The sequence below is a fragment of the Nicotiana tomentosiformis genome, chromosome 4 (assembly GCF_000390325.3).
Source record: "Nicotiana tomentosiformis chromosome 4, ASM39032v3, whole genome shotgun sequence".
Taxonomy (NCBI): domain Eukaryota; kingdom Viridiplantae; phylum Streptophyta; class Magnoliopsida; order Solanales; family Solanaceae; genus Nicotiana; species Nicotiana tomentosiformis.
Window position 1 is genome coordinate 17027195 of NC_090815.1, and position 10839 is coordinate 17038033.

Genomic DNA, 10839 nt, shown 5'->3' on the forward strand with positions numbered 1-10839 from the left:
TTGAAATCATCAATCAAATCCCAAAAACGAAGATGGATTCATGCAATATAACCAAAACCGAGTATAGAACACTTACCCTAATCCCTATGGTAAAAATCGCCTCCAAAATCGCCCCAATCCGAGCTCCCCAACTCAAAATATGACCGAATGAACAAAGTCTTGTTTTATATATTTTTCTGCCAGCTATTCTGCCTTGTTTCTCATGCCAAACGATCCTGAAACTCGCTTTTTATGCCCCCAATAGATTTCTTGTGAAATTCTAGTCCAGTTAGTCTTTTGAATCACTAAATTTGACCTTTTAATGAAGGAGATATGTTGGTTTCAATATTTACAAATAGTGCAGATTTTTAAATACGCCGTCAGTGGCAATTTCGTAATTAATCTGAAAAATCTAGCAACCTAATTCTTAGTAAAATGACCATAAAATCCTCATACGATGTCCAAATTCGACGATTCTTTTTGATACGGGTCCGTAATTACAATACAGATCTAATTCTTCAATCAAAAAAGAAATCGGAACTCGTTTGTTCAATATGATATAATTTATGCTTGAAGAAACGGCATCGAAACATAAGAAAAACAAGCGCAACACAACCCAACCTATCCGAAACTCACCCGAGACCCTTGGAACCTCAACCAATAATTCCAACAAGTCATATATCACTACCTGAACTTAGTCGAACCTCCTGAACACCCAAAACAACACCAAATCAACCTCGAATTCAAGTCTAAGAACTTCTAAACTTCCAAAATTCGCCAACGACGCCGAAACTTATCAAACCACGTCCAAATGACCTCAAATTTTTCACACACGTCACAAATGACACTACGAACCTACTCTAACTTCCCGTTGACTTTTCTAACTTAGCTTTCTAACTAAGGACTAAGTGTCTCATTTCACTCCAAAACTACTCCGAACTCAAACCTACCAACTCGATACAACTCAACACCGCTGAACAACTTATAAAGAAGCAGAAATGGGGAAAACGGGGCTAAAACTCTCAGAATGACTGGCCGGATCGTTACACTAAATTATTGGCTAATGACAATCTACGCAAGTAATGAGCAAAGAAGGTTATTAATTGGGAGAAGATAGGGTTGATAGGATAGATGCAAGACAAGTGTTTGAGATCTAACTCTAGTTAATTCACTTATAATGTTCAAGTGAGTCTCTAGAATTCAATTGTTTAGTAGAAACTCCTCTCTCGATTAAGTTTCAAACTCACAAGATGAACTAATTTTAAGCACGTGAAGATATGCACGAATCCGTAGTGGATTGGTCTTTAGGAGAGCCTCTCTCGATTATCCTCCTAACTAAGTTTAATCAACAATTCAACTAGCCTCTTTCGATTACGAAGAAGAATCAATTGAATTCAACTAACAAGATAGAATGTAAAAAAATCACAAGTTATGCCTCTCTTGATTACATGAACTAGTGAATATAGATGCAACGGTTAAAACATCTAAAATGATTCAATACATAAAACTAGAGTTAATTATTCACAAACAAGTATCAATACACCAAATTCATAAAACACAAAGAGAACTACTCCATGGATATGGAGTAATTCATCAATAAAATGTTTAAGTCAAAGAAACACATAAAACAATCCAAACTCTTGTCTTGAGTAAGGATTGAATGATGAAATCTTTGTGCTCTTGCTTCTCCAACTTCTCTTTAGCCTCCTTAGGTCTTAGATGTGTCAAAAGTCATCAAAATACCGTTTTTCCATGTATATATACCAAGTAGGGTCGTGACCAAACACATACACCTTCTCCTACGCGAAAAATGACACTTTTCCCGGACAGGACGTGCGCGGCCGCGCACTTAGAAATGTGTCCGCGCACTTTTCACACAGTTCTGCCACATATACGCGATCAGTGCGCGGACGCGCACTTTTCACCCTGTTATATTGGGAATTTGAAAAAACGTAAAACGTGAAAGTTGTAGCCCTTTAAATTAGATTTCCAACAATATATCGTGGGTCCCAAATGGAGTTTCAAGCGAAAGGTTATGTGCATATTACTAGACACTTCGCAATATGACTGCTCGATTCTTCGTTTCGTTCCAATATCATCCGTTGATCCCCGAACACGATCCCAGCTTAATTTCTTGGACTTTTACTCAGACTTCAAAGCTACAAATCACTTGAATTTATTCCATAACATCTACATAGCTCGCAATCACTCCTACAAGGCATAAACACACAATTAGTTCAAAACACTAACGATTAAAGCTTAAACTCAACTAAAGTGTAGTAAATTGGAATGTAATAATCGACTAAAACATGAGATTATAGCCTACCATCATATACACACTACACACTACATATGTGCATATTACTAGACACTGCGCAATATGCATGCTCGATTCTTCGTTTCGTTCCAATATCATCCGTTGATCCCCGAACACGATCCCGGCTTAATTCCTTGGGCTTCTACCATCATATACACACTACATAACTCGCAATCACTCCTACAAGACATAAAACACACAATTAGTGCAAAACACTAGCGATTAAAACTTAAACTCAACTAAAGTGCGATAAATTGGAATGTAATAATCGACTAAAACATGAGATTATAGCCTACCATCATATACACACTACATAGTTACTCAGACTTCAAAACTCCAAATCACTTGAATTAATTCCATAACATCTACATAGCTCGCAATCACTCCTACAAGGCATAAAACTCAACTAAAGTGCAGTAAATTGGAATGTAATAATCGACTAAAACATGAGATTATAACCTACCATCATATACACACTACATATTTACTCAGACTTCAAAGCTCCAAATCACTTGAATTAATTCCATAACATCTACATAGCTCGCAATCACTCCTACAAGGCATAAAACACACAATTAGTGCAAAACACTAGCGATTAAAGCTTAAACTCAACTAAAGTGTAGTAAATTGGAATGTAATAATCGACTAAAACATGAGATTATAGCTTACCATCATATACACACTACATAGCTCACACACAATTAGTGCAAAATACTAGCGATTAAAGCTTAAACTCAACTAAAGTGCAGTAAATTGGAATGTAATAGTCGACTAAAACATGAGATTATAACCTACCATCATATACACACTACATATTTACTCAGACTTCAAAACTCCAAATCACTTGAATTCATTCCATAACATCTACATAGCTCGCAATCACTCCTAAAAGGCATAAAACACACAATTAGTGCAAAACACTAGCGATTAAAGCTTAAACTCAACTAAAGTGCAGTAAATTGGAATGTAATAATCGACTAAAACATGAGATTATAACCTACCATCATATACACACTACATATTTACTCAGACTTCAAAGCTCCAAATCACTTGAATTCATTCCATAACATCTACATAGCTCGCAATCACTCCTACAAGGCATAAAACACACAATTAGTGCAAAACACTAGCGATTAAAGCTTAAACTCAACTAAAGTGTAGTAAATTGGAATGTAATAATCGACTAAAACATGAGATTATAGCTTACCATCATATACACACTACATAGCTCGCAATTACTCCTACAAGACATAAAACACACAATTAGTGCAAAATACTAGCGATTAAAGCTTAAACTCAACTAAAGTGCAGTAAATTGGAATGTAATAGTCGACTAAAACATGAGATTATAACCTACCATCATATACACACTACATATTTACTCAGACTTCAAAGCTCCAAATCACTTGAATTCATTCCATAACATCTACATAGCTCGCAATCACTCCTAAAAGGCATAAAACACACAATTAGTGCAAAACACTAGCGATTAAAGCTTAAACTCAACTAAAGTGTAGTAAATTTGAATGTAATAATCGACTAAAACATGAGATTATAGCCTACCATCATATACACACTACATAGCTCGCAATCACTCCTACAAGACATAAAACACATAATTAGTGCAAAATACTAGCGATTAAAGCTTAAACTCAACTAAAGTGCAGTAAATTGGAATGTAATAATCGATTAAAACATGAGATTATAACCTACCATCATATACACACTACATATTTACTCAGACTTCAAAGCTCCAAATCACTTGAATTCATTCCATAACATCTACATAGCTCGCAATCACTCCTACTAAGCATAAAACACACAATTAGTGCAAAACACTAGCGATTAAAGCTTAAACTCAACTAAAGTGTAGTAAATTGGAATGTAATAATCGACTAAAACATGAGATTATAGCCTACCATCATATACACACTACATATCTCGCAATCACTCCTACAAGACATAAAACACACAATTAGTGCAAAATACTAGCGATTAAAGCTTAAACTCAACTAAAGTGCAGTAAATTGGAATGTAATAGTCGACTAAAACATGAGATTATAACCTACCATCATATACACACTACATATTTACTCAGACTTCAAAACTCCAAATCACTTGAATTCATTCCATAACATCTACATAGCTCGCAATCACTCCTACAAGGCATAAAACACACAATTAGTGCAAAACACTAACGATTAAAGCTTAAACTCAACTAAAGTGTAGTAAATTGGAATGTAATAATCGACTAAAACATGAGATTATAGCTTCCCATCATAATCGACTAAAACATGAGATTATAGCCTACCATCATATACACACTACATAGCTCGCAATCACTCCTACAAAACATAAAACACACAATTAGTGCAAAACACTAGCGATTAAAGCTTAAACTCAACTAAAGTGCAGTAAATTGGAATGTAATAATCGACTAAAACATGAGATTATAGCCTACCATCATATACACACTACATATTGAACTCCCCCCATTAGTGCAAAACACTAACGATTAAAGCTTAAACTCAACTAAAGTGTAGTAAATTGGAATGTAATAATCGACTAAAACATGAGATTATAGCTTCCCATCATAATCGACTAAAACATGAGATTATAGCCTACCATCATATACACACTACATAGCTCGCAATCACTCCTACAAAACATAAAACACACAATTAGTGCAAAACACTAGCGATTAAAGCTTAAACTCAACTAAAGTGCAGTAAATTGGAATGTAATAATCGACTAAAACATGAGATTATAGCCTACCATCATATACACACTACATATTGAACCCCCCCCCCCCCCCCCCTCCCCCGACATTTACTTCTTTACAATTGGTGAGATTATAACCTACCATCATATACACACTACATATTTACTCAGACTTCAAAGCTCCAAATCACTTGAATTCATTCCATAACATTTACATAGCTCGCAATCACTCCTAAAAGGCATAAAACACACAATTAGTGCAAAACACTAGCGATTAAAGCTTAAACTCAACTAAAGTGTAGTAAATTGGAATGTAATAATCGACTAAAACATGATATTATAGCCTACCATCATATACACACTACATAGCTCGCAATCACTCCTACAAGACATAAAACACACAATTAGTGCAAAATACTAGCGATTAAAGCTTAAACTCAACTAAAGTGCGATAAATTGGAATGTAATAATCGACTAAAACATGAGATTATAGCCTACCATCATATACACACTACATATTTACTCAGACTTCAAAGCTCCAAATCACTTGAATTAATTCCATAACATCTACATAGCTCGCAATCACTCCTACAAGGCATAAAACACACAATTAGTGCAAAACACTAGCGATTAAAGCTTAAACTCAACTAAAGTGTAGTAAATTGGAATGTAATAATCGACTAAAACATGAGATTATAGCTTACCATCATATACACACTACATAGCTCGCAATTACTCCTACAAGACATAAAACACACAATTAGTGCAAAATACTAGCGATTAAAGCTTAAACTCAACTAAAGTGCAGTAAATTGGAATGTAATAATCGACTAAAACATGAGATTATAACCTACCATCATATACACACTACATATTTACTCAGACTTCAAAGCTCCAAATCACTTGAATTCATTCCATAACATCTACATAGCTCGCAATCACTCCTACAAGGCATAAAACACACAATTAGTGCAAAACACTAGCGATTAAAGCTTAAACTCAACTAAAGTGTAGTAAATTGGAATGTAATAATCGACTAAAACATGAGATTATAGCCTACCATCATATACACACTACATAGCTCGCAATTACTCCTACAAGACATAAAACACACAATTAGTGCAAAATACTAGCGATTAAAGCTTAAACTCAACTAAAGTGCAGTAAATTGGAATGTAATAATCGACTAAAACATGAGATTATAACCTACCATCATATACACACTACATATTGAACCCCCCCCCCCCTTCTTCATGGATTTACTTCTTTACATTTTGACCCTGCTTAGTTAAAATTCCTGCTCCCGCGATTGCAACATATACTTTCTTAGGAATATAACAAAGACAGATACAGCAAGACTAACACAAGAGAAGACGAATAATGTGATCATAGGCATGTGGAGAACAATAACATTACCTTTCCTAAGCATCTGTCTGGTGTTATGACAGGGTTCAGTAGCCTTTGGCTTTGAATATCCCATGGATCTCCCAGCGTATATGAATTGTGTTGTAAAGTAGGAAGTAAAAAGAATATCAATCAAAGCTTAAAGATTCTAGATTCAGCAATTCCTTATATTATGAGCTTCTACCAGATATGCAGTCTTGCACCATTTGCTACTCCGGATGATAGTTTAAAAACTTCAGCAACTCAAAGAGTTAGCAGAGTTTGAAAAGAAACAGTAAAATCAAACACATTCTAGAAATTGTATCTCAGTATGTAAAGAAGAATCTTACTAACCTTAGGGACAAGTAGTTGTTAAAAAGAGCCTTCAGGTAACAAAGCATGATATACTACCCTGAACCACCCTATATTAGAGAAACAATCTACAATAAAAGAGCTGCAAATCTCCACGATGTACATAAACCTCCTCGATTTCCTACCAGGATAGTTAGCAGGTAGCTCTGTGTCAACTCGAAATAAGACTAATCAGAACATAAGGAGGCGCTGAAATCTCCACAGACTTACATAAACCTTCTTGTTTTCCTACCAGGATAGCTAGCAGGCATGCCTAGCTCTTTGTCAAGTTGAAATAAGACAAACCAGATGTTACAAAATCATTTTGTTCTCTCGCTTTTGGAGGTCAGATAACTTATCTATATGCTTCTAAACTTAAAAGATTCAAAAATAAATTCACACGCACAAAGAATTTAACCACATCTTACCTAATCGGATGCAAAATTAAAGCTGAAAGGTGTTAATCTCAGATGCTGCAGAGCAGAATCCTCCCAGTTGCTGTAAAAAATATCAGATGCTGCAGTATAGATCCTTTCCTCCTCCAAGTTGAAGCAGCACATGATAAAATAGGGCATCATGTCATTCTTAAATGTATAGGACACTGTAACATTTTTAATAACTACACTATCTTCTGAGTACTAGGGAGGAATTTATAGCATGAAGATCATTAACATAAAATCATGTGGCACTCATCGCACATTTATTTATGGAATAGACATCAAGCTGCAGCAAAATTTATCTGGTCCATAATCAATTTAAGAAAGCTCAGAGTGTAAAAATATTTTATTTCCTCCATTTCTATATATTCGATTCAACAACATTTCACATGATCAATCAAGATCCTGTTCAAGTTATATTCATCAGTCTATTGATTTCACTTCTCAGTGTCCTATGTATCAGTTGATCGATCAGTCGCAAGTGAATCAAGCAATGCTTTTAAAATGATTCGGAAAGGGAGGTGGGGGCAGGGGGAATTGGGCAGAGCAAGAAATGAATATTTCATTTTATCCAGTATGGTATCAACTCAATCATTGAGTAAAAAACATTTCATTCAACATAACACAAAGTAAGTTCAGTAATGGAAGTCCATAGCACTCAAATTTGAGTAGGAAAGTTTAGCTCACAACTGATAGTTTCAACAAATTACATAACTGAATTAAATGGAAACCTCCACGGTTTCCTTACAAAACATTCATGTGGAACTACAGGTTTTCATAGTCCACACTTGTCCCTATTATCTCTAGTAACCACTTGATCAAGTAGCTTATTATGAGGTCTACAACAACAAAAGTGGAAATCCCCACCAAATTCATCACAAGCAAATCCCCTGATACTTGTGTCCCTTGTTATCTTCCCACAGCTACAACACCCAAAATTTGGAGAATTTAAATGCTAACAAATTCGACGAAGCAAACAACCTAATCCTAGCGATAATTCATCACTCACTAGAACCTAACTCCCAAAATTCAACAACAATTTCTCATCTAACACAACATGAACAAACTAGAACATTAACACATATTTATACGATATATTAACAACAACAACAACAACAATAATAATAATATCCATATCTTCAGCGTCCGTCGGCGTCTCTTCTACCAGAAGAAGGCTGCAGCGGACCTGATAAAGAAGCTAGCAAATTGAGGTGTCCTTGAGTCATGGGTAAATAATTCCCCACTCTAGCTGCTGAAGCCTCTCCCATCTGCTGCTGAAAGAATCTTGAACTCTGCAAACTTAACGCTGCTGATGTTGGCGCCATCATTTCTGGTGGCGCCGCAGCAAAACTCCAAATTTGGCCAAAATCTGGCCGAGCTGGAACAGCCCAGAACCCGGACGTGGGACCCACAACCGTAGCAGCAGGTCCCACATCCTCCTTATTCCCGTTTTCAATGCTCTCATCATCAGGCCGGAGGCGTTTCCCGAGTATAAACGGAGCAGGAGAAATCAACGGCTGTGATGATGGCGGCTGCTTATGATCAAGCGGAGCCGAAATGGATGAAGTTAATATCGATGACGATGAGCTTCGAACTGAAACCGATACAGTAGAAAAACTAGCTGGTATTGTACCAGTACCAGTTGCAGCTATAATTGACGGCTCAGCTTGACGAAGCAACCATTCAATAGTTTGGCCATCAGACTTGTGACCTAGTTCACGTGTGAGCTGAAAAACCCTAGCTGCACATACAATTGGCATCCTTATACGCCTTCCTCTACCGTCAACTTTGCTATGACGGTCTTTTACTGGCGGCTTTTTCACTGTTAAAGCGCCGTTTGTACCTCCGCCCCCAGAAGGATTTTGCTGTTGCTGCCTTTGATGAGGATCAATTATAGCTCCGTTTCCTTCTGCTGACGTCGACATAGAAGTAAAAATAAAGGCTCAACAATACTCAAATTGTATCCCAACAATGAAGAAGTAACAAATTTGATAAATTACTTGATAACCAAATTCTGAGTAATGTGTGCTTAGGAGGATAAATAGAGCTGAATTGAGCAAAAATTGCACCTCAACTAAGGAATAGAAAAGGATTACTTGAGAAATAAGTTGAAGAAATGGTTGATAAGAGTTCAACAATAGAGGAAATGGAAGCTGAAAATATGGGGAGAAGAGAGGAGAGAGGAGGGCTCAAATGATTGAGAAGCAGAAACTGGTGGAGACAGGAGAGGGGCACATGGGTGGTGGGGACTAGTACTTATCTTACACAAAATTCACAGCTCATTGCTACTGCTCATGTACTACACCCGCCCTTTAGTTCACGCGCTCACTCTTGTTTGGTAGCAGTATTGTGAAGAGTAAAAATTAAGGTAGTAAATACTGAACCGTAACAGTTAACCGAATCGTAAAAATAACTTAATAATTTAATAGTATTGGATTATTAGATTAATAGTTGATGAATACATTGAAATTTTATAATTAATAATTTATTAATTCAGAATAGATTACTTAATTTTCTTATCAAATAATCCGTTAACTGATTAAGAATTATTATATTTATATTTTTACTCATTATAAAGCAAATTCTTAGCAACTTGAACTTTAACGTCATCATAACTTGTTTTTATGGTAGTACTGTAAATTTGGATAGTTTGATATCTTTATGCTCAAATAAATCATTTAACTTGATAGCTGAAGCAAAACTATATCCAAAATTCATGTTGACTGAACTTCTATTACTGGTTAAGGATCCCCAATTTATATTTTAGCTTATTTATTGTAAAAGAATTAAAGAAGAAGAAACTACCATTAATAATGAGAGCTTCAATAGCGTACTAAAGTGTGATTGTGATTGGATCATCTATCTATCGTTTAATGTCTTACTTATTTATGTAATTTTTATTGTCTATTTGATTCAGCCGATAAACCGTCCAATAATCGTTAATCTGATATTAATTCATTCAATATTTTATTATGTGTCTAGTGAATTGGTATATTTATAAGTCGATAACCAATAAGTCTAATTGTCAAATGTCAGCCCTATGTGAGATCGAGGAAAAAATAACTCGGTGTATAAAATATAGACAGTCTTAATGGAAGCATTATCGACTAGTTTTACAATTCAAACTCATGACCGGTAAGTAACGTGAAGACACGTTACTTTTGCTCCAAGGTGAGATTGAGGGAAATTTTACAATATAAATTGATGCACGGTTCAATCTCTTCTCTGTTTAGTGTTCCGTGCCCTCTGTCTCATTTTGTGTCTTTTAGTTTTATTACTTCTTTTGTCCCTGTGATACTTTTCGTTTATTGAAAGTTAAATTTATTAATTTTTGAAGTTAAATTATGTTACATTAATTTAATATTTTGAAATTTAGATATTTAAAAATTGATAAAATAGATCTGTCATCTTAAGTAAGAAATGAAAATATTAAATATAAAGTTAAAATTATTAATATCACAAGTACCATTTGCATTAAATTTTTGTTTTTTAAACCCATTAATATAACATAGATTATATGTCAATCACGGAATCACCCAATTGCAAAAGAAACATGCAAAAATAAATAACTTTAATTATAAAAAGGTTTTAGTATTATACTCCCTCCGTTTTAATTTATGTGAACATATTTTTTTTTAATCCGTGCTAAAA

The 10839-nt window shown here is 35.1% G+C and overlaps 1 protein-coding gene and 1 long non-coding RNA gene across 2 annotated transcripts; both read right to left on the bottom strand.

The window, feature by feature from the left end:
* Positions 1–1454: 1454 nt before the first annotated feature.
* Positions 1455–6260, bottom strand: LOC104107838 (uncharacterized). The gene is made up of 19 exons (XR_011415281.1): positions 6228–6260; positions 6078–6111; positions 5872–5961; positions 5722–5755; positions 5516–5605; positions 5366–5399; positions 5160–5249; positions 4922–4955; positions 4366–4455; positions 4216–4249; positions 4010–4099; positions 3860–3893; positions 3654–3743; positions 3504–3537; positions 3298–3387; positions 3092–3181; positions 2593–2849; positions 2306–2476; positions 1455–2190 (listed from the first exon to the last, which is right to left on the bottom strand). It is a non-coding gene; the product is annotated as an uncharacterized lncRNA (long non-coding RNA).
* Positions 6261–7851: 1591 nt separating this feature from the next.
* On the bottom strand, positions 7852–9424 carry LOC104085802 (transcription factor TCP7-like). The gene has a single exon (XM_009589924.4). The coding sequence runs from the start codon at positions 9111–9113 to the stop codon at positions 8328–8330; it is 786 nt and encodes a 261-aa protein (XP_009588219.1). The 5' UTR covers positions 9114–9424; the 3' UTR covers positions 7852–8327.
* Positions 9425–10839: the final 1415 nt, after the last annotated feature.

Bases quoted from the DNA above. Each gene is read 5' to 3' on its own strand.
- LOC104085802 (XM_009589924.4), bottom strand. From the start codon at position 9,113: ATGTCGACGTCAGCAGAAGGAAACGGAGCTATAATTGATCCTCATCAA.